This window comes from Pygoscelis adeliae, unplaced genomic scaffold (assembly GCF_000699105.1).
Source record: "Pygoscelis adeliae isolate BGI_AS28 unplaced genomic scaffold, ASM69910v1 Scaffold22, whole genome shotgun sequence".
NCBI lineage: Eukaryota > Metazoa > Chordata > Aves > Sphenisciformes > Spheniscidae > Pygoscelis > Pygoscelis adeliae.
In genome coordinates this window covers 1899031-1924090 of record NW_008824350.1, presented here as the reverse complement: position 1 = coordinate 1924090, position 25060 = coordinate 1899031, and the positions used below count along the sequence as shown (strand labels likewise).

The 25060-nt window shown below is 35.1% G+C and overlaps 1 protein-coding gene across 1 annotated transcript in view; it reads right to left on the bottom strand.

Annotated features, from left to right (window-relative positions):
• TTBK2 (tau tubulin kinase 2) overlaps positions 1 to 24197 on the bottom strand; it is a 73398-nt gene extending 49201 nt beyond the window's left edge. Inside the window, 5 exon segments of the mRNA XM_009319202.1 lie at positions 9460 to 9564; positions 11746 to 11886; positions 12938 to 13011; positions 18722 to 18869; positions 24122 to 24197. Coding sequence (XP_009317477.1) covers positions 9460 to 9564; positions 11746 to 11886; positions 12938 to 13011; positions 18722 to 18869; positions 24122 to 24190 — 537 coding nt within the window. The 5' untranslated portion in view covers positions 24191 to 24197.
• Positions 24198 to 25060: the final 863 nt, after the last annotated feature.

The window sequence follows — 25060 nt, the reverse complement described above, 5'->3', positions numbered from 1 at the left end:
CCTCTCTTCCGATCTTTTCCATCACCAGACAAGGTTCTTTCCACCTATGAGTGTTTCCTTATCAACTTCCATTCTATCTACCCCAAATACCTGCATCCTAGTACTGTCCCCAACATGTAAAACTTAGTTTCAGAAGCCTATACACACACACTACTGCCCAAGTTTCCATATTCTTCATCCTATTCCCAGCTACACACATATCATTGTTCAAGGTTTCCCAAAAGTATATGTGGTCAAAATATGTTCCAAGAAACAAAAATAAAATGGACAAAGAGCCACGGTTCAAACCACTGAGAACAGCAGCATAGTTGCAGAAGAATTTGTTCATGTGCCGTTTGTTTATATATGTTTCTCACAGTTTAGAACAGACTAGAGACTGATATTTTACTTTTTAGATACCGCCATTTGGGTGTTCAGAACAATTTCATTTATTAAAATAGTACTAGATCTTCAATGCACATGAATCCACATACAGAAAAAAATCCTGACCAAAATTACCCACTGTAAATAGTGAACTATATGTTAATAGAGTGAATATGTTTCCAAAGACCTTACCTGAAAGAGTTATACCTTTTCCTATTACTCTTAAAGTGAATATACAATATATAGATAAAGTGGCAGAATAGGTACATTTCATCTGTACTCTAAGGCATATAATGCTAGTACTACCTACGTCTAGAATATGACGTTTGCATTCAAGATCTCACCTGAAAAGTTTTAAGTTTTTTCATTATATGTTTAAGTCAGACTTCAAGGTTTTTAGCTAATAAAACAAGGTTAAGTAAATTGAACAGAAAATATAAAATAACATTACATAAGCTCTCATTTTTAAGCAAGTGTGAATTATTCTACACCTCAGCCTTATGAGGAGCGGCTGAGGGAGCTGGGGTTGTTTAGCCTGGAGAAAAGGAGGCTGAGGGGAGACCTCATTGCTCTCTACAACTACCTGAAAGGAGGTTGTAGCGAGGTGGGTGTCGGTCTCTTCTCCCAAGTAACTGGCGAAAGGATGAGAGGAAATGGCCTCAAGTTGCGCCAGGGGAGGTTTAGATTGGATGTAAGGAAAAATTTCTTTACTGAAAGAGTGGTTAAACATTGGAAGAGGCTGCCCAGGGAAGTGGTTGAGTCACCATCCCTGGAAGTATTTAAAAGACGGGTAGATGAGGCGCTTAGGGACATGGTTTAGTGGGTATGGTGATGTTGGGTTGATGGTTGGACTCGATGATCTTGGAGGTCTCTTCCAACCTTTAATGATTCTATGATTCTATGATTCTTCCAAGCAACATTATGATACACGTTTGGCATTACTTCCTTTCTTACATCCTTCACAATCCTACAAGCTGCAAATAAATGTTTGTTTCTGACTTTTAAGTTCTAACCAGGTAATAGTGTCAGATCATACAACTTAATGAACTGCAGCCCTTCACTACTCTCTTCAACATGTTCAGACATTTTACAAATATCTTATTACTGAGATAAAAGGGACATATCCCTCTCTCTCTGAAGTTAGCTTCTCACAAACATAGTCATTCAGACAGCTGTATGACAGGTCAATTTTGTTAAAATGAATCCATTTCAAAATTAGCAGTTAAAAAATAGCTTATCTTACAGTAATTCTTCTGAGAGAGAACTATTTGTAGCATGAAAAAGTTTGCAAAGCTTTTTTTTTTTCTTTATATTTTTATGTTAATCTATTTTTCTTTCAGTTTTGAAGATTGATCAACTGAAGCAGACCATTGTAGTAAAAAGATACTATAATAAGAAAACTGCAACTACAACTATTTCGTTTTAAGGCTAATACCTGGAACAAGTGGGAAACTGTCTCTGCTGACTGAATAACCCAAGAGAATCTAAAAACCCTGGGTCCTTAAGATGAGTAATAAAGGTATTTCCTTTTGCCAGTATGTTCAAACACTGGGGCAGACTAATAAAGCTTGAACACAAACATTTTCATTACATAAAATCGTCTCTCAAAATACTCCTTCCCATAATTTCCCAAAATGAACTCTTACTCCTCTTTATAAAGAGGGTTGATATTTTCCTGCAAGCAAAAAGCTGAATTTAAAGTTACAGTCCAGATAATGATTATGGAATAGCAGAAGAGATTATTCCTTCTCCAACAGTTAAGTAATCCAACCATTACATTTATAATCAATTCTATCCCTTTTTACCAACTTTACAACAGATTACTACCTACACAGTTGATGTGTAAAAATAAGACTTAGAAACTCTGCATTCACTTCGTAGGGAAGGGAATAAAGATGGCTACAACTAAAATATTTGGGAAATACACTGGAGATGTATTATTTCATTGTTTTCTGAAAAAGAGTTCTGATATCATTGGAGGAAGAAATAATGTATTCTGCAGAGAGAATTAGAGGGAAAAGGCTATTTCAGCTGCAATGTGGGAAAAGAAGCTTATGTAAAAAAGCAAAAAAGGCAATGACAGAAGTACAAGGAAAACCAGGAAGAATAAGGAAGAAATTTGACACTAGTTTTTACAGACAAAAAACATATGATTCTATGTTTATAGCAATTTATTCCCAATTTTAAAAACTGGTGGAACTCCTCTGCTCTTTAACTCCATGCCATCCTTTGTATTGAAAGCTTGGGTCAGGTGGAATGGATGACCCAAACAACACATCATTGGCTAGGTCCCTGAGTTAATAAATGAGGAAAACCTGATAATTAAGAAGAGAAACAGATACTTCACGTGAATCATTTGTGTCCTTCAGATATGCAAAAATCAGTGCATCCTGTAGCAGCCGTTCATGTGAAAACTGCTGCTTACTGAATTCAAAAGCTTAAGCTTTGTGACTGTTCTGTACTTTTCTTGAAAAAGGGGGTTTGATGGATACAAAAATGTGGGAATAAAGACATTAATACCTACAGAAGCAATTTCTTAGATTCCATCATAATCTTGGTGGATAAACTACAATATATCTCCTTCAAGTCTTATTTTTTACTTTCAAAATCAGTCATACTGTCATCTGGCTGCTGCAAACCAAATGAAGGTCATTTTAGATAATCTAATCCAAGGGTGAAAAATCATGCTATTGCAAATCCCACTGGGGAAAAAGCAGTGAAATGGGCTGAAAACTGCTCGCTCCTCAACTCTGTAAACAGACAGTCCACATGTGACACTCCAAAATGCAATGAAAAATGCAGTAAGCACTAAAAGTGTTGAACAACTGAATTGCTCACTTGGGACTCCTCTTCCTGTTCTTTAAATATTACTTTCTGAGAAGCTCTTTATATTAAACCTGCATTTTTCAAAACAGTATTTAGATAGGAGCAGCTACAGCTGAACGGACTCCCCAGTAGCATGGTTTTAACGGTGCTAAATCACCATGGAGGCTAACATTAAGATGGGTAGTACAAAGATGAACGACATCTCTGAAAATGACACTAAGATGTCTTAGGATCTGACAAGCATTACAGCAAAACTCTGGGGGATCCTTTAATACAGAAGTATGGCTTGAACCCTTCATGGAATTAGTTGGGATAATGCTCAAGAAAGGCTTTCTCACTCCAAGCTCTCTGCCTTGACCATTCTTTTAGGTAAGAAGTCTAAGGAGACATCATAACTTCTCAGGAAGAAAATAACAAAACTACAACAAAAAATCCTCCCTCCAAACCTGTCTATAAGAAACGACTAATAACAGCCAAAGTGAAAATGCAGTCTTGGAACTACTTTTTTCAGTAATTCAAAATAAGAAGCCAGCAATATGTACACAGCACATACATAAATAACACTTCCTACCATTCATGTATGGTTTCTTATATTAGAAGATAATATTTTCCGTATGCAGTATTATCTCCATCTTTGTGTAGTTCTATATAGACTGGTGCTAAATTCTGCTTTTTGCTGTTAAGCACACCTTCCATTTAAACCTTAAATAATAATTACAGTCATAACAGACTGTATTTGAAGGTTTAAGGGTCAAACAAAGATTATTTTCAACTCCTACAGAAAATGATGATACTTTTCCAGTTTTGTTTCCCAACAGAGATTTAAAAGAAAACAGTGAGGTTTTCGGTGGTTACAGAAATCTCCCTTCCAACATGAGGAACAGTCTGAAATAAAGAATGAAGTTCCTTTCTTTACAAATCCAGAAGCAGGTAATGGAGGCAGGTCACCATCTTTACTGTTGCTTATCTTTACTGTGAATGAAAGATAATAGGCTGTGCGGGCAGAGATCCTTAAGAGCCTTAAAAATGAGAGTAAGTAGCTTGTTTGATGCACTTTGGAAGGGTAACATAATCAAAACAAATCACATAAATTGTGTCTGTAGTAGCACCCTGAATTTTGGTGTTTGTCAAGGCAAAAACCTTGTATTCATCAAACCAGAAAAAGGATACTATAACAGTCAGGTCAGGGGATGGTGAGCCTACACAAGAACTTCAGGTTTGTGAATGAAATAAATAAACAAACAAACCAACCCCATACATACATATATGAATGTATACACATAGCATACAGAAAACACTGTCAGGATATATACACAGACTGGATGTAAAGACATACCAAGTCAAAACTGCCAGTAAGCCTTGGTGACAGGAAGATAGTATCACATGCAGTGATTAGGAACAGAAGTAGCGCTGAGTGGTTGACACAGGAGAAAGGAGACTAAGAACACGTTGAGTTTGAGTTCATCATAAGATATTCACAAAGACACCAGAGACAGATGACACAGTTTTAGTTTAAACAGAAGGAAACAGTATTGGAACAGGGACATCATGAACGTGAATCATGTGCCTAGAGATTAAAAAATGTGTTTATGAATGAGGCTATCTGAAGATAAAGGGGGAAAGGAGGGAACATAAACTAGAGAGGGATACACTGAAGAAAGAAGACTTGAAATTAAATTGTGAAAGAAGTTGGAGCCAGAGGGAAGTCAGATAAAGGAAGACTGTCATCAAAGATAAAGAGGCAGAAACTCTGTGGATGCAGGTTTAAGACTTGTATTAATGGAAAATGGAGAAAACTGAGAAAAGGAGACAAAGCTGACAGGGATCACAGAAGATGAAAGCTAGTAATGTTGAGAAGAAAAACCAGCACAGGAAAAGAAGATGTCAATAGACGGTATGTCGTTATCACATGGGCGTGGGAGAAGCTATAAATTAGTTCTGATGGCATAATTACAGAAATTTTAAAATTCTGGATGCTAAAATCTCTCAGTAAACACAACCTAAACATTTTCTTCAATTGTAGACTGATCTACCTACCCAATTTTCTTTGCAAGCTTGATTATATTGATCCCTAGATAATTTAATTAATACTTATTTTTTAACAAATAAAATAATTTCAACTTACTAATATATGAGCTGCTATTAATTTCAAGGCAGACTGAACCAGAGGAGCTTTGTGTTGTGAACTTTGCAATAAACACTGCTTATGGTAAACAACAGCAGAAGAAACAAAACAGTGAGATAAATCTTATTTTATTTCACAATAAATCATAAATTAAAATATTCTAGTTAATGTGTCAAATGTCTCATTGTAAAATTTCTCTCTAGCAATAAACAACAACCAAATGAGAATTCAAGAAATCAGTGCTCCCACGAGGGAGAAAAAGATAGATTACACTCAAGTTGAACTGAAATAAGCAGTGCTTAAACATAGGCTTTGTTTGTCTATAGTGTACAAAAATCCTGGGAGCAATTTTTGCTGTAGTAACATCTATTTACTCTAGAGAATAATTTAATTTATCAGGGAAGATAGAGCTGCTTTTAACTTAATTTTGCAGCCATTTTGGGAAGGTAGAAAAGCATGGCAGCAAAATGAGAAAACAGACTGCAGTGAACACAAATAGATCCAATGCTACTGTAAAATTTGCCCCAAAAGTGTCTATGATAACTCATTAAAACCCTGCAATTAAATTAATATGATGCATGGGAGACTTAGTTCCATTGGCCATGATTTGTACTATTATAGACAGGCAAGTGCATATGAAGAAACTGAAGTTCAGAATGGTTCTCTACACCATAGAAAAGATGAGGGAGACGCAAGTCCATGCAAGGGAAGTGTCTGCGTCATCAATGCATTTTCTGTAATGAAAACAGGTATGTTTGGCAACTACTGTAATAACAATGTGAAACAAAAAAGTAATTACTACAGATAGTACCAAAAATATTTAAGTTCTCTAACCTGAATGAATCTTCATTTCTACTTTAAAGCATAAACATTTTCTATTGGAATATTGCTGGAACTTCATTAAAATTTCTCCAGACTCGTTAGCACTGCTGCCTGTTTGTGAACTTCACTGCCAACATATCATATATGGCACCTGTAGTAAAATCTGCACATAAACATTGGCCACTACTTTCCATAGAAGATTCTGCATTCAGCCACTTGAAACTTTCTGCATAGTACCAATTCAAGCTGAAGTTCTTCATGTTAGATGACTGTTTTTGTAGCTGCTTGCTTTTAATTCAGCACATCATTTCAAACTGTTCTTGAATGCAGCTGAAACAAATGTTTATTTTGTTTATTAACCCCCACAATAATTTGTAGGAAGCCTATATGCCCAGTGTGCCTTGGAATGAAGACAGACAAAGAGGGATTTGAGAGTGTACCATGATGATGCAAAGGAATATTCTACTAGCCACCCAAAACTGATTATGCATGAGCTTTTGAAAACCTAAATTTCACACAAACTCAATACAGCCTTGTTTGAATCAGGCATCTAAATTCTTCAAATGTTCTATCTGTCATGAGGCATAATTCAATCCAGAGCTGCAACAGCCTGAATTTCTTTTCTCTCACTCCTTCAGAATGCTTTCAGGTTTCATTGTGGTGCAAAGAAAAGAAACTGAGAGCAAAGAAAATTTCACTTATTTGCATTGTACTATTCCAGTGGGCACCAAAACTACAAGGAGAAGAGAAATTAGTGTAACTGGAAGCAAAGCAATATGAGGAGGTGGATGTAGAAAGGAAACCAGAGAGGAGAGACAAAAGAAAAGATTGAGACTAGAATAAGCACAGGCTTAACAGAAACACAGAAGGGTCCGAATGGATGGTTGAATGTATCACTAGTCACCAGCACATACTTCAGTCAAATACTGGAATAAAACCATGGATGCCCATGTTTTATAATTCTTCTTTTTATAACAGATCTGAAAAAAGAACACCTTATCACACTGAAGTTGTATGAAACTCTGCTGCATTCCTCTGTCTTGATACAACATACTGGAATTAACTGAGTCTAATGTTGGGTAGCTTAATGTTTTGATAAATTTTTCACTTCCTCTTTGCTTCTTGACCTGATTTCACAAAATAAAGCAGTCTTCCTCACCATAAGGACCTCTGTTCAACTTCTTGTTTGAACTTCAGTCAAGTGAATACTACCTATATTAACAAGAAGATTTATACTATAAAACTGATGATAATTTATTCTTGTAATTGCCTTTTAGTTTCAACCCCCTTGCCAGTCTAAGTTTCATTTTGTCGAAGAACTACACAACACCTTTCTTCTCTACCAGTCTTGAAGCTAACTCGATTTTTTTATCTCCACCTGTTGGAATGTATATGCTAGCCAGTGGTGCTGCCAATGATTTCTGGAGGGAAATACAGTCCTGTCATAAATTTTTCTGCTTTCAACAGTATCCATATAAGCCTCTTCCGTCTTTTTGAGTTGAACAAACAGATTTATGGCCACCAGGAATTCCTTAATGTTGAGGGAAATATAAAGCTGCCAAAGGACTAAAACCTGATACTATAATTTCCAAAACTTCTCTTCTGATTCTTTCAGAACACTTCGTGGGAATTCAAGGACTCGGCAATGATATGTAAAATCTCAATGGGACTGGGATTCTTTCTGTGGAAGTCAGGTGTATAGAAAATTAGGCTTATCATAAAAATCTAATAACCAACCTTAACTAAGGAACAGGTTCTTACCAATAGAGTACTATGTTTTTTGGAGAACATGCTTTTACATTGTTCCAGGTTATTTGCAGTATCTGCTGAAGAAATCTAATGAAGTTTAGAAGAAGGATAGCCTTAAGGAGAAGCACATAGCACATTTAATGAAAGTATTAATAAATTTTATTAGTAAGCAAGGCCAACAGTATGGTTGCTATCTATACAAGAGCCATTTCTGACTATTAAGTACAAATAAAACTACTGTCTTTTTTTTCCCTCACTGCCATTCTACTAATATGGATTACACTGTCAGAAAATTCTAAACAGATTAAATTGAAGAATTACTTCAGTTACATTGTAGGGCACTGCAATGAAAAACAAAATGCAAGAGCTGAGTTGTTACAAAAGAAAGAATAGCAGAAATATTAAATTTTCTGTTGTTATCACCTATTTCTTCTGAAAATACTACCACTGGTGTGTGTATATATATAGGAATTACAGAATCTTGGGAATTGTTTTCTCTTCAAAATTACAGGTCAGTTAGAAAAACATTATAAGCAGCCAAACATACAGAACACGACAAGAAAACTGAGAAATAAAAAAATTTAAAAACTACTTAAAATGTTTAGCTCACCTTTCCAACAGCAGCAGCCACTCTGTTGGTCTCCCCTGCTCTTTGCTTTCATTGCAGTGTCCAGCATTATGGCTGAAGGAATAGAGTACAGCAGAACCCCGCTAATTTACCTTACTAATTCATATACCTCACAATTTGCACACAAAAATTTGCCACTTTCCCAACTTCTTAGGCAAAATAAAATTGAAAATCCTGTAGAGATGGCTTCTACCACTCAAATCGCATCACATTAATAAATATGCTACACAATATTGACTAGTACATTACTCAGTATTACCATCAAAATGTAAACTAAATAAAGAAAATACATTTCTTTAAAACATCACCATGTACCATGGCACTGACTTGCACATTTTCAAACTTTGAAATTAACAAAAGGACTGCCCACCAGTGAATTAGGGAGGCTCTACTGTACTTAAAATTGTAATGTCCTCATTGATATGCTTTTATCTACAATTTTCTTCAGACTACATCGCATGGGAATACAGAAACTACACTTAACTATGTCCTGTTATATATTATAATTAGTGTCCTATCACTGTTTTAATTATTCAGACTTTCAGAAGATTATATATTCAGTTTAGTGTTTGACTTTTTTCTCCTACATAGATTTTTTTTTTTTTTAAATGCAATATATAATACCAAGTGAAATTCAGCTCTGGCGTATTACTCAGATATTTAATGAAAACCTATTTGTCACTTGATTCCAAACCAAAAGATAGATTATCCAAAAAAACCCATAGACTACACCTCTGCCTCAAGCCAAAAATCAGAAACCTGATTCATCCCCATCTGCCAGTCTTTTAATATAATCAATAAATCACATGGCATTTCTGATCCGGGATGATGTTTGTCAAGTTTAGATCAGTTACCAGTTCAATGCAACTCCTATACTTCTCCAGAAAAAAAGACAGCGTATTACCACATTCAATTAATCAAATTGACAACTGTGAAAAAATCTTACTGGTCTGACATCCCCACATGAGTTGGTAAATTGCCGTGCCAAGCCAAAATCCAGCATATAACACTTCCTACAGGTGCTAGGAAAACGTCCCATTGCGAAGTTAGACTAGGAAGAAAAACATATACAGATAGATATAGATAAACACACACACGTTTCAATATGTGCACGTATTAATGCAGTAACAGAATCATAGAAAATTCACGTTCTACTTCTCTAGCCTTCCTTCTGTATTTTCAGGAAATAGTCCCCTAGGCGCTAACAAGTTTATCTAAAAAAATGCACTAATATCATATATGCAGAATACAGAATAAGGGTTGCAAATTGCCTTTTCCTTTTCATGGGAGGGGGAATAGATAGGTTTAAAAAAACAAACAAACAAAAAAAAAACAAAAAACAAAAAAAAAAACCCAACACCAAACAATAAAAGCTAGGAAGTCAGTGAGGACTTATGGAGGTAATCCATTCTGAAAAGCTTCAGTAAATTTTCTTATTTGCCTCTACAGATTAACATACCATGTTAGCCCTTTAAAAAAAATTCAACACTGCTAGTTTATGACGTTTGAACATGTTGGCTGAATTGGTTCAAGTCTTTCCCCACCAAATCCCCTTAAAATTGATTACATGATACAAAAAAAGATAAAGCTAAAAACAAGTTCTGTGAAATGGAATTGAAACTACACATCTGAGCAAGCTGGAAGCTTAACACAATTAACTCTAGAAAAACTACTTTTCTTTTTCCATTAAGTGAAACAGCAGTACTGTTCTAAATAAATCTGAAATTCACAGCTGCTTCAAATGTTAAAGGTTGAGAGTAAAAACCCAATCGAAACCATGAATTGAAATGAGTATGATCAACATTATTTTTAAATGGAACAAAATTTCAGCATTCCCCAATTCATCACACGAGGCAAATAACCAACCAAGGATTTCAAGATTTCAGCTCAGCACAAAGCTTGCTTTTAGTATAATCTATCTAGAAGATATATAATAAAAGATAAAATGGACTTGTATTTTCAAGCCAGGAAAACTGCATGCTAGAAAGCAATCGTGCCTTCTTTTGCATATGGAAGTCACAACATAACTCCTAAAGGGGAAGAAAAATTCTTCTTTTATGAATCTAATATATTGCCCCACACTGCTGTTTTTCCTCGCTCAACATTTAATTTCCTGGGTTTTTTCCATCCCCTAACAGCATTCTCCATTTCTATCCTATTTGAGCCCATAGACTCCAAGATACAGCTAGATAACAAGATGTCCCCAATCCATCCTGCCAGCCACAAAGGAACACATTTCCAGTTCAAAACTTGGATTGTTTTCATCATTAAAATCTTGCGCTCCGGCTAACTCCTTCTCAACTATTTCACTTGACATTCACTGCCTCTGTGTCCTTTCCCTATTAAGTGAAGTCTTGGGGATGGGTCAGGGAGAATACAAGTTTTATAAAAAGTTGCAAGGAAGAAGTGATGAAAACGAAAATTCCCTAATGTACAGAAACTTATCAGAGGTTTTATGTAAACATCATTCAGCTGACAGGAAATTTAGCTACATATGCCAGATATAACCAGCCATACTTGCATCTATTAGAAAACACAAGATTTGCTTATTTTTTCTCATTTACAAATTTTGAAAGCTCAGCGTTCTAATGATATTTTTAATATAGAGCAATATTAAAAATAGCTGATGCAAATTCAGGAACAAATTCAAAGAAAAACAGAAAAAAATAATAAGAACAAAATCGTGATGCTATCAGGAAGCTATGGTCCTCATGACATTTTGACAACACTCATTTTATTAGAATTGCACAATAAAACAACTGAATAGTTTTCTCATACAGTCTGTCTTTTCTTTCCTTGTTTGTTATAAATATATTAAATACAAAAAAATTGCTATTGAAAAGCTTATAAATACAACCTACAGCTAGTATCTATTCTCTTAGATTTATTACGTGAAGATATTAATTGCCATTAGCCAAACTCATTATATCATATCTCATGGCAAATACTCTTGATTGCATGATGCTACAGATAGGAGTTCAAAGTTTTAACTACAGAAAATTGCAAGGAGGCCTAAGTAACTGAAGACAATGATGACAAAGACCAAAGTTACTGATGTTGCAATCCAACATTAATTAATAGAAAAAGTCTGCCCTATCAGAAGAATAAACATACAATTTTCTGTCCCTTCTCATTTTTTCATTTTAACATCTAGTATAGAGCCTATTCTTATTTATGCAGCCATCTAATGACCACATATTACTTCCTTGTTTGATTTAATGGGCAGACTTACCGGTTTTATGTCCCTGTGCAGGAATCCTACAGAATGAATACTTTCAATAGATTCCAAAATCTGCTTCCCAAGCCGCAGAGTGGTACTAATGGTGAATGTTCCTCGAGACTGGCTCCGACGCAGGTCTGCCAAGTTCCGACCCTGATCAAATTAAAAGGACATTTTCATAAAAAAATACTAATACCAAGATTCACAGATAGCATAAAGTCTTCCTACTTCTTCTTTAGCTGTTCGTGGTTAAGCACAGAACACTCTCATTACCTGTTTTCATATTCAAGGATAACACATCTCACCTAAATGTAATGAGTATATGTCCCCGAGTATCTCCAACATTAAATTTAGAATCTATTTTTGAAAATATGAATCTTAGTATCTTTCTACTCCTAAATAACATGGACCAAACTAATCTCTATTAGAAGACTAGTACATACAGTATCAGTTAACGTTTTATCTGTGTCACACCTGAAAAAAGGCCCCTGAGAAAATGCTCACAAAGACTTCTTTACACTCACCTCTTTAAGGAAAAGTACGTAATTTATTTAATTATACAGTATATCTTAGATGACTTAACCAAACAGATGAAAAATATACTATGCAGGAAATGCACCCCCATGACATCACAGAACTGTTGGTCTGTCAAAATAACAGATGACCAACAGTATGAACTAGAGCACACTTCTTTTTCCAGTATTCATATTCACCAAGATGATAAAGGACAATAATCCCATAACTTCAAGTGCTAATCACCCATTTTATCCATTTTCACAGGAACAAGTCTTTCAGTAAAGTGAATTCAGTGTTTTCTTTTACTTGCAAAGGGTATTTTTTCACTTTCATCAAAAAAGCCAACAAAATGCACAAATATATTGTATTTTAGACTATCTTCAGGTGAAGACTTCAAAGGAATGTGAATTATCTCAGAAGACATCACAGTTCACTCTTTCAAGAGTCAGGTCTTTCTGAGGATGCAAACTTTCTCCTTTCCGAGAGAATTATGGAAAGGATATCAAGGGATAAAGATATAAGGATATGCTCAATTTAGGTTTGCTCACTACTATGCGTTCATGATCTTTGTTGTTTTGTTTTTTTTTTTAATTTGTCATCCTCTAAAATTTTACTAGTATTTTCATATATGCTTGGCTAATAAACCAAAACACACAAGCAAACTTTGAGCTCTGTTTGATACACTGACCTGCAACTGCATGACCACATAGTTAAATCTGTCATTCCTTCCACATCCAATGAATCTACAGACATGATCTTTTCCTGAGAGAAAAAGAAGCAAATTAGCCAATAATAATGAAATTCTGTGGTTTATTCCTTTAAATACCTAGCAAATTACTGGAAGAGATAGTTATATTTCTTTAGAGATCTAATAAATTAAGGCCCCCACCCCCACAATTCAACAGCTGTAAGACCAATGTCAGTTCTACCCCCAATTAAATGAAAGTTTTCTCCCATAAAATATGCAGCCCTACCACAGCTATCACTCTTCCATAAGAAAACATGCATGGCAACATGCCTAAATGTCTACAGATTTGAGGCATTTTGGATTGGGAAAAGGTTATTTTCTTGCAAAGCTGATGGCTTGTTATAGTCAATATCCCTAGCCACTATTCCTCTTTTTCTATAAGCTGCAGCTGCCGTGATGAAAGAAAACAGCAGTAGTAACCTGTGGGTCATTTTTTGTATTAAAAAATTCGAGAAAATGTAATTCAACTAATCAGTTATTAATATCTTTTTCTGGAATATGATCTTTGCTGTTTAGCTACAAAAGACAAATTCAGCTCAGGTACACTGAAGCAGATAAAGAACAGTAGTAGTTAAAAAAAAAATCACAGGTTGGTTTAAGCCAATTTTCTTTAAAGCCTCTTCCTGTCCTAGAAGCAAATTGTGGAGAAGAGGAGGGCTGGTCAAAAATAATCTCCTTACTATCCTGCAGTTGTAAGTCAAAGCATAAGATTCCCCAGGTAAAAAGAGGCAAGCCAAAGACTAAACAAGAGCGGGAATGCAACCTCATTGTCACTTCAGTATCCGTGTTCATCGACTTGGAGAGAAGCTGGGGCCCCTTATGACCCCACTCTACAACAGAACAGGGAACTGTAGGGTTTAAGTCCCTCATGCCATTTACCTTCCTTTCTGACACCATGGAAGCTACAGCCAAGAGAAAGCTGATGGTCGCAAGTGGCCACTAAAGCTCTGTAAAATTTGTGTCACCTAAGGTTTCTTTCATGAATTTCTTTACCCTTAGGATTACCAGAATGTCATAAATAGAAAAAAGAAGTGATAGGAGAAAAGCCATTAAAAAATTCAAAAACACATTACTGCTTTCAAATGTACTTTCATGTACTGCTAGCTACAGATCTGGGGGGACTTTGTTACTGCTGCACTCATAGCTCCATCAAAACCCTAAAACTTGGCCCTACAGCTTCTGAATATTCTCACTTCACTTGACGGTTGCCTGTTTATTGCTTCCTCAGAAAGCTCCCTGCTACGTACAATTAAAACAAATAGGCTCATTTAAACAAAGAAAATGGTACAGGATTCATCAAAATAATTTATTTTAAAAGAATTAATTCAAAATAAGTCCCTACAACCTCTGCAAATATGTAAGTGCTAAGCTGTAAGTACCACTGCTTTTCCTCCCCTTTTTCCTTCCACCCATTTGTTTAAGTGAGACAGGCAATGTTACAGACAGTATAATTTTATGAAGAAAAAGGATTTGCAGCAAGAAGTTTTGTATATTCATTGCTGCAGTTTCCAGTTAATGAAGTCTCATCTCAAATATTCATGATTCATTTTACGGCCACTGTGGGTATGCTGAAGGAACATCTTCAGAGAAACATGTATTAGATTTCATCTGACAAATTCAGTAAACGTCCAAAACTCGGTTTGGTCAGAGAAACCCCATTTTAACTGGAGCAACAACTCCAGTTGTGTGGTAAATTCTCTGGAAACTAAGTTTTATGAAAATCTGAGGAAATGGGAAAGGACAGAAGTAGGGCCTGTACACCTTATACAAATAGCATGATCCTCCACCACTCCAGTGTGGCTATACGTACCTACTACACCTTTGCAGATACCTTCAGTTCCTTTTCCCTCAGCAAGAAAACAGTATTTTCTCACACCTGTGAGCCACATGGCTGGGGAGCAGGGGGAGAAGATGGTAATAGGCTGCAGTGAACAACTATGCCCTTGAAAAGCTTCCTAGGGAGGGTACGAAGCCTACATGCCATTCCCCAGGCTGCAGTGTATCACTACAGCTAGCTTTTCAGCCTACACCAGACACAACCCATCACTAAATTATGCTAGAGAGCTGTAAATGAGTGAGGGAGAAGTCTGTAAGGTTGAGACGGAAACCAGCTGAGTGAGTCTCACTCTCACTGAGCGAGATGTGATAAATCTGTCTTCTCCCATCTGACTGTGGGAACAGATGGCCTAACAACATGATTAAACAAAACAACCATCTGTTGCAGCAGATTTCTTGTTTTTAAAAAAAAACAAACCAAACCAAAACCAGAGCTTAAAGAGTTAAACAGTATTCTGACAACAATAATTAGGAGAGAGCATCATTGGCGGGGGGGGGGGGAGGTGGGGATATAAGAAAAAAATCGAAGATGCAATTGATGACTAAGGTGTAATAAATGGCCGTATCAGTGAACATACTCCTCCTTCATAATTGAGAAGTCATACAACTACTCATATTTAAGCATGTTTTGCTTGATCAGGGTCTTAAAAGAGCTTCTTTGAAGTTTTTCATTATTCACTGTACTGCATACCTACAAAGTTATGACTCATTTCAGCCCTGCAATGAAATGACCACACTGTTTTAATTTCCAAAATTTCTGAAAGCAAAAATAATAAAAAAATAGTACATCCCTGCACTTCTGCCAACAGCTATTCTCATTTCAGTTTCACAGTTTCTGTGAAATAAGATTCTAATTTAGAAACACTCGAAAGCATGTTTATAACCTTGAGAATGTGCCTAGCTCTAGTAAAGACTGGAAGAGCCGTTTCGCTGGATTGAGACATATTACACCTATTTATTTAATTCTTTCCTAAAAGCCTATTTCTTCGTAATTTTCCCAGAAACTGTACGTGATAATGTTTTTTTTAAAAAATCAGATCCACACATCAAGAGAATTCTGAATGACACTGTCAGCTCACCGTGTCTCATTACATACTATTCATAGATCAAACCTTCCAAATATTTGCAAGAAAAAGGATTTTCATGACAGTTACTTTCCTTCCTCTGTTTTATGTCCAAGGTAACTAGAACACCTTGAAAGTAAGAGAACATAAGCCCTTTGAGAAAAGGATAGTAATTATATACATACATATATATACACACACACGCCAAAGAGGGATACAAGAGCAAGATAAAAGTTGGTCTCAGAGGATGTACGCTATTAGAAGGTTGTCACAAAAATATCCTAAAAGAACCATTTACAATTTCACCTGCTCTGAATCTGCATGAAAAAAAACTTGTCAAAAATCAGAAAAATTTCTACATGGTAAATGAAGCATTTAATAAAAAATATTCTTCAAGAAGCAATGATAAAGTTGTTTTCTACTCCACGTTTTTGTCCATTTTTCTTGATTTTCTCTCTGCTTCAAATTTTTAGCTCTTGCATACTGAAAACTTGGGAAGGTAGAAAAATCAATGGAAATGGCTCCTAGGAGCCAAGATTTTATGTAAAACATAAAATGGTCTCTACCATAATCTTATTTAATAAAAATCCTTTAAGTATGGATAAAAATATATGCATGTAAAAATAAAGTTACATATCTGTGCAAACTATAAATCTCAATATATGCAAAAGGTTCACCCTTGAGCCATCTCTTACAGTAGTCACTTTCCTGATCATCTACAACGTTCCCTACCTAAAACCAGAACAGTTACACTGTAATGTAGAACTCGCACAGCAATGACTAAAGGTCACCTCTAGCGTTACTATCATGGAATCACCAACTTCTGGTTTGGTTTGTGTTTTTTTTTTAAAACTGTGCAAGAGAATAAGAAGAGATAAAAATTAAAGAATAATATTTAGATTGTTTTCTTATAAGGAAGGTTGTCAAAAGAGCTCCTTCTGAAGATCTCATAGAAAATCAGGGTTCTAGTTATACAAAAACTTGTATTTATTGTTTTCTCAGAGAAATAATATTGAGAAAATAAATAACTGAAAGATCTTTATTTGGATTATTTGCCTCAGTGGATCTGTTGTTCAGGTGTTTCATTATTCTGTTCTTTTCATCTAGAGGGCATTTCCTATGATTCAGTAGAACCAGAGAGACTCTTCTGCAGGAAGACTTGCGTTGTTAAAGGAATTACACTCCCAAAGGAAGACTGATGAGAAAATTATAACTTCTGTAAGGCCCTATGGCAACTATTCACAAATCAATTTTTTATTATTTCAGCAAACATTTTTGGTTTTCAAAAATATTTCAAAAGGTAAAGAAGTTTTTACTAAGAAAAAAGCATTTTTGTAACATCTTAACTCAAACTTCACTATACTTAAATTCACAGTAGAAAGTTATAAGGCACTCCAGTTATGCAGTCATATATAAAGCTATGTTTTTACGTATCATTGGCATTGTAGTGCTACCAAATTCCAATATTTTATTTCAGTTATTACTATTTTCCTTATTACTTTAGCTACTTCACCTATACCATTTTAAAGACTCTGTTTTTTGTTAAAAATAGAATCAAGCTCACGTGTGCAGAAAGAAAAAAAAAAAACCACCTTGAAAAATTAATTCCAAGCATTTAAAAACCCAGGAGTTACAGAGTATTTATTTCTTCAAAACTCACTATCTTTAAGATAATTTCTTTCAAGAACCCTGACAAATGGTTTCTAAATGTACGATTGGTAATACTGAAATTTATTATTCATCTCTGGACTAGAAACTCTAAAATTCAAAGAAAGCTAATATGCAGTCCCTGAATCTCCTTATTCAACTATATAATACTACGTTTTTGTGAAATTCATTAAAAAGATATAAACATAAGAACAGTTTGTTAACACTATAACATGTGACATGCTTGCCCTCTTAAATCTATAGAGGCTGTCAATTTCTGCCGCAATGTGACCTTTACAGCAGATTAGGCAGCACCATATGTCATGCAGATTTTGTTTTATTCCAACTAAGAGTTTAGAAAAAATCGGGCTGCTGACAGGGATGGATGTATTAGTCAAAATCTTCCAGATTCAAAATAACTTTTTTAAAGAAGAAAGTCACCCTTTAAACTTTCTTTTTATAATCTTATGTTGTGAAAAGGAATTAAGAGAGGCCATTGCATATTTCTCTGTACTGATAGCTTCAGACTATCTAAAGGTACATCAAAAGTGACTATTCAAAGCCGTGATTCTGAATGGTCAAGGACCTGAACCCTAAAAAGTATTTCAGGACTCTACATGCCAATAATTTTTTTTCTACAAGTTCCAGTATTTTAAGGTTGGTTTTTTTGTTTGTTTGTGTGGGGTTTTTTGAAATATGTTTCCCATTTCAACATTAGAATTATTCTTGGCAATACTCGCAAAGGCAAAGAAATACAAATATTCTTATCCTGGATGCTATGTGAAGGACCCACAAATATTCAGTGCTAGATAGTACAGAAAAAAAAGAGACCATCTTAGAAGAGGAAATAAAAAGCTAACAACAACAAAGTCTAGAGCAAAAAAGGAAAGAAGATACAGATCCAGAATAAACTACAGTTGAGCATAGGATTTGCAGCAATTTAATTTTTTTTGTTGTTCTTTTTGATTTCATGCCATCCCGTTTCAAAGAAAAGGTCGATTGTAGCAAAACTTTCAGAAGCTGAAAGAGCTTCTATTCCACTTCTAATAACCATTTAGCAATAACCTGCAGAATATGGGGAATATTTACTCAAACTATGACTAAATAGAGATTATAATGATTTTTTAAGAAGATACACTGACATGCTACTTCTGGCATATCCAGGGTACAGCCCTACCTTGCAATTTCTTCAACACAGCTACTTCCATTTTCAGCACTTGCTTTGGCTGCTGAGCTGATTCGACCTTCAGTGCAACATTTTCCCGAGTAAGCAAGTCCAGTGCATCATAAATTTCTCCAAATCCTCCGCCTCCTATTTTCCTCAACTATATCGGGAAAAAAAGAAAGAACAAAAACAGATTTAAAAGATGGGAGAAGAAAAAAAAGGAAACAAGACATCAATACTTCTTTGTACTGCCTGCCATACTGCAAACGCTGTTGTATTACTACTGGATTTTAAAATAACATACTCGTATCCTTAAGTACAGAAAAGAGCTACTGAATAATCTACTAAGGTATGGTTAACCACAGTTTGGAAGACAATCCTAGGAAAACAAGTTAATATACCTGATCTCCATCTGCACTAAACTTCTTGTATTTAATACAATAGAAGAGTGCACTAGCATTCCCAGCATGAATCTGACCAAAGTCAGCGTGCTGAAGTCTTTTCTCAAATAGTCACATACTACCCAGAGACCTTCAAATACAAATGCACAGTGACATTTTTTTAAAACTTGCCATCTTTTTCTTTTTTCAGAAATATGCACACTGAATACTAAAGGTATAAAAGTTCTTGGACTTACGGAAAAGAGACAGCATTTTCTATTATATGCAGTGACTTACACATAACAGCTAAATCATAAGAAATGGCTATGATTAAGTTTGACTATATATTTTAAATGTTACTCACATTTCCATTCACCAATACCATTCTTATTAACAGACATACTAAAGAAACTTGCACCACTGAAAGTTTTATCTGTGTTAGGAGGAGGTAAAAAGAATGCTCCTGGCATATTAATTAGTTTGCTCTACATTCAGAGCAAATATTAATAGTTGTGTTTTCACTCTGCTTTAGATGTTCACAGGGAACGGAGACTTGTCTGGTTTTCAGTATCAAAAATGTCAATGTTATTTCATGTAATGCTTTCATATGGTGATCTCCGCTGTAGCTACCATTCTAAAGCTAATAAAGGAGAAAAGGAGACAAAAAGAACTTACCCTAACAAACACACAATATTGTATTTTTACTGTATTTTACTTTGAAAGAACTGACATGGTTTTCTAAATATCATTTGAAAACATACAGTTGCTAAGGCTATACGACTACACTGTATTAAATGTCATCTAAACATTCCAGGGATCTAGAGATCAGCAATGTGCTGACCTATCTTCAGATTCTGAAAATAAATCTAATGTCTCCTAATCCAGACAATCAGCCATCTGACTGAGAAAGAAAAACAATTTTTAGAATAGCCTAGGCCCCTAAGAATAAGGAAGAAGCTAACAGATAAAATACTCATATTGTCTACTTGCATTTTTCAAGTCATATCACATGAAATTTTTATTCTGTATGATTACAACAATACTCAGTATTTCATCATGCATTTTCTGTCCTGAAGATCTTTTACCATCACAAGCAACTGCTATTTCAATATTCTTGAGGAAAATATGGTCCAAGATACATAGCATTATCTACATTACTCACTTCTGGCCAATTCATTGCCCGTTTTAAAAAGGTGCATAGGATAGACAGCACACCACATCTTCAGACCTACAGAACTAACCCACCTAAATATCTGCTTCTAGTGCAATATCTGTTGACTGTGAATTCACATGTTCATTTCTTTCTAACAAGCACACTAGCTGTTAGCAAATGCAATCTCCTCTTCTCCATAGGCTGTATACTTTCTCTGAAGCAGCATAACATGCATACTACCAACACAGGCTTAAGACTGTTGCTCTTTAACCTACACATTCCAAGAACTTGTTCTTGAAGTTCAGGTACAGAGTATCATAAATCCTGAATAAGAAGTTTGTGTCTTCGGACATGACTTGTTTAAGGTACTACTCAGGTAAGAGTCTGGGGTTAACTCTGAAATAATGACAAACCATGAGAAATAGAAACCTTTCAAGTCCCATGAAATACTCAGTATAACTTGGTTACATTCAGATGTATTTAACATATGCAGAGCGTTAGTCCTTACAGAAAGGAAAGAGATCTGTCATCTAAATATTGGGAAAAATAGCAAGCTTTAAACAGGATTACATATGTATATATATTAAAAAAAAAGTATGTGCGTATCTGTGTATCTCTCTCGAAGACGTAGTTTTGTGACTAATTTGGCCATTTTAAGTCTTTGGCACTTTTCCGTTCCACCTCTTGGTCTGGTAATGCCACATAGACATTGATCTGACTGTAGTTTTCAGCACATAAATTTTCAGCATAGTACAAGTACAATGGAGACAGTGAGAATGCATGGTGAAAAAGGTGAGAGGGGAAAAGCAAAGAGGTGACACAGCCATCTTCCTCCCTATACAAACTTATAGCGTTTATCATATAACTTCATTTACCAGCTTTGAGAAACAGCCATATTGAGAAAGACTGCCTGTGAAAGGCTTTTTTTTCTGCTTGTGTGCTTAAAAAAATTTAAAGAAAAAATAAATCAAAACAAAAACAAACACACCACCACACTAATAAAATAAACAGATCAATTTCTATCCTCAGATAAAGCACACCAGAATCATTAACATACATCCAATAATGACATCAGTCAACAATTCCAGGCACAAATGAACCTCTCTGATTGCAGAAAAAATATTTTCCACACCCTTTGTCACTGGGTCACGCACCACATTCAGCAATAAGCCCACGTTTTCCTTGGTGGTCTTTTTGCTGCCAACGTCCCTGTAGAAGCCTTTCTCATTGCTTTTCACAACCCTCACCAGTTTCAACTGCCAGCTGAGCTCTGGCTTTCCTATATATTCATCCCAACACACAGAGGCAATGTCTCCATATAAAATTTGGGCAGCTCATCCTTGCTTCCACATTCTGTTCACTTGCATTTTGCTTTTGAGTTCAGACAGGAGTTGACTGTTCAATCATACTGGCCTCCTGCCATATATGCTCAACGTCTTTTACCTTGAGAAGGACCATGTTGCCCTCGTTTACACCTGCACCACCATTCTCCCATTTTGTACATTAGTTTCAAGCTTCTCTTCTTTGCATTCAGCATCTCACACCCCAGACTCATTCTCTCCATTCTCTCTTCCGCTCCTATCTCTTTGTATGCTTCAGGTCTAAAGCACACAACTTCCAACATGTTTTATCTTGGTATTTTCGCTTACACTACATAGTGAATGATGTTCTTAAACCTGCCTAAAAACAATTATCATTACAATCAAGTCCCTCCAAGTCAGGATTGTAATAGATGTTTCAAAGGCAAAAAGAGGAATGAGAAAAGGCATCACCAGAGGATAAAAGCAAATGCTAATAGATACAGAGACCAGTAGAGAGGGAGGGTGTCACTATAAAAATATTTTATAGTGTCTTTTCTATGCTTACTTTTCAAAATAGAATCACCCTGAAGAACGTCTAGGTTAAAAGTAAATTTAATTGAGCATAGTTTTTAAAAATGTTCATGTCCACAAATTCCAGGCATGTTTTCATGATTACAAAGACCAAGGTCCTGAACAGCAAAAATTCTTAGAACTGCATTTCAGCTGCAAATCTTTACATAACTTCCAGAATGTGTACTTTTTTTTTTTCCTTAAACTGGTTACAACAAAATAATCTCATGCAATCATACTACAGAGCTGCCATTCTTCAATGCAGGGGAAAAAAAGCAGGATATTGGGAGAGTTCCACAAGGAACAATCAGAAGTACTACTGATAATCAGGGCCAGTACTCATTGTCGCCAAAACTTGAAAGTCCACTGGTTTATACCACCTCATTTTTCTACACAAGGAATTTTTAAGTACTCTACTGCTTCAAGAACACTAGCAAAAAACTTCAATACTTCATAACCTAACAGAAAAGTATTAATTATATTAATATATGTGTCAAGGATATGTTTCTATTTGCATGCTATCTTCTTCCACTGGCAGACTGTCCAATGCAATCCTAAATTCAGAAAGAAGTATATTGCCTTAGATGCCATCAAGAAATCTTTAATGTTTGCTACAGAAATTAAGAAATCGAAGAGTTACCCACAGACAATATTTGGCACTCATCTGCCTGTAATGTTTGATTTGGAAAACGTACAAGTTAAAATGTATAATCACAAGATGAACAACAGCCTACTCTCAAAATTTTCCAAAAGACACCGATCTGATCATCATTCTTCATTACATAGGAAAGAAAATAAACCTGAAGAAGACAGGACTGCTGTTGCACATATCAGACAACTGAGTAGTTTTGTGCATAGTGATGTATTAGTATACTGTTATCTATTTATAATGCTATTTTCTTCTATTCGATCTGATTCAAGACTGTGCTTTCAGTTTTTACTTCACTGCAATATTGAGATGCAATATAAGAAGGTATTTTACAAATACTTACACTCCAAAGACAGCCATTTAGGTTCTATTTACACAAAAGGAAATATAAAGGTTTCCTACACAAAGCTAGTATCAGCTTCCCGCATTTTTAAACGAGGGATAGGGCACAAGATAGTTGAAATTATTTTCTCTATATGAATTTGAAATGAATGATGAATATTCTATGTTCAGTCTCACAGTTTTAAATAAAATATTGAAATATGGGAGTAACATAAAGCAAAGATGATGCAAAAAATAGTGATTCAGTATCCATTCTCAGCCTACTAAACACACAGAGATATCCAATATGTTCTATTAAGAAGTGGTGGTTTTTTCTTTTTTTTTCCCTTTTTTATTTTAAATCTCAAAAAAAATCCACAAGCAAAAAAATTCTAAAGTGATCAGGGGAATGGAGAAGGAACTATGAGAACTCAGCCTGTTTTTCCCAGCAAAAAGAGTTTCAAATGGATACTATGTCCCTCTAGATGTAAATCAAGGATATGAACACCAAAAGGGAACAGAGCTATTTATGGTAAAGCCAATACTGGCACACAATCAAATGGATACAAATCAGCCAGGAATAAATCTATGCTACAAAATAAACCAAACAAAAATCATTTCTAATTAGAAGAGCAGCAAGGGCCTGAAAGACCTTCCTATAAGAAGTAACAAATCTCACAATCTGACTAGTTTCAAGAGGGTGCCTGACTGATTTCCAAAACAGACTGACATAATCACTGGCTGATCGGATTCAATATAGTAACAGGACTCTTCCAGTTGTACTCTGAACAGGCACTAAGTTAGGATTTAAAAGCCTTCTTAGGTCCTTACCAGAAAAAAACCCACCTTAAATCCATATAACTTCTTTTTAAAGTAGGATAAGACAAACAAGAGGTTTTAAAGTCCTTTCACCATTTAACATAAGTATTAAGCAAAACACATCTCACAAGAATTTTGAAACAGACTTCAAAGCACAAACTACTTCTTTTTAAAAACATGTTTTAAAGAAGAAAAAGAATTGCAGGAAGGCATACTCACCACCTTCCATCTTTCTTTGACCAAGATTCCTACACTGAGGATGTCAGGCTGCTCCCCTCCTCCACTCATTGCAACCTCCTGATGCGATGGTGCTGCTATGCAAAGTCTAGGTCAGTAGAAACCATCCAGATCCCAGGAGTGGCTTCCATTTAACCAGTGACTGCAGAAACAGAGCAGAACGTAGGATCTCAATGATTAACAGAATAACATGAAATACAGAAAAAGTTGTGTTTCTCACCTAGCACCTTAACTAGTTTTTGTATCCCATAGTGACTTATTTTGGAATTCTAGCCAAACAAATTCCAGTACAGAAAGAAATTCAAGTATATTCTTCCTTATTTTTTTAACCTGCTCTCTCTCAAACCTCCAAGCCCAATCTCAAAATAGTACTAGTGAATATAAACGTTTTCAGAGTTATATTCTGCAGGCAGTTTCAAATTGCTGTAAATCATAATTACCTTTAAATTTAAATAACAACTTTAAAAATATAATTAATATTTACTAAATAGTTGGTTAAGTAATTAATAGTAATATATAATAATAAGCTTAAAGTAATATTAACCAAAAAATTACAAAATTAAAAATAAATACTTAAATCAGAATTGTAATTTAATTTATTGCACTCCATACAGACTATTCCTCATTTTACAATGTGTTTCACATAGCTAGGATTACTTATGATTAAATATGTCTAAAGTACAATTTTGTTGGTTTATGTCAGGGTACAAATAGCTAAAGTGAAAAAAACTTGTCTTGGGCAACTCTATCAGTTTAATTTTTTAACTTTCTGGCTTTAGGCAATCATCTCTAAAACGAATTTTATATAGCCATATAAAAATTTGTCTTTGGGAGATTAATCCATCCATAATGGCTCCCATTAGCAACTACTACAACCAATTAAAAGCTTATTTCAATTGTTTGAAGCTTTTCTAGAATTGT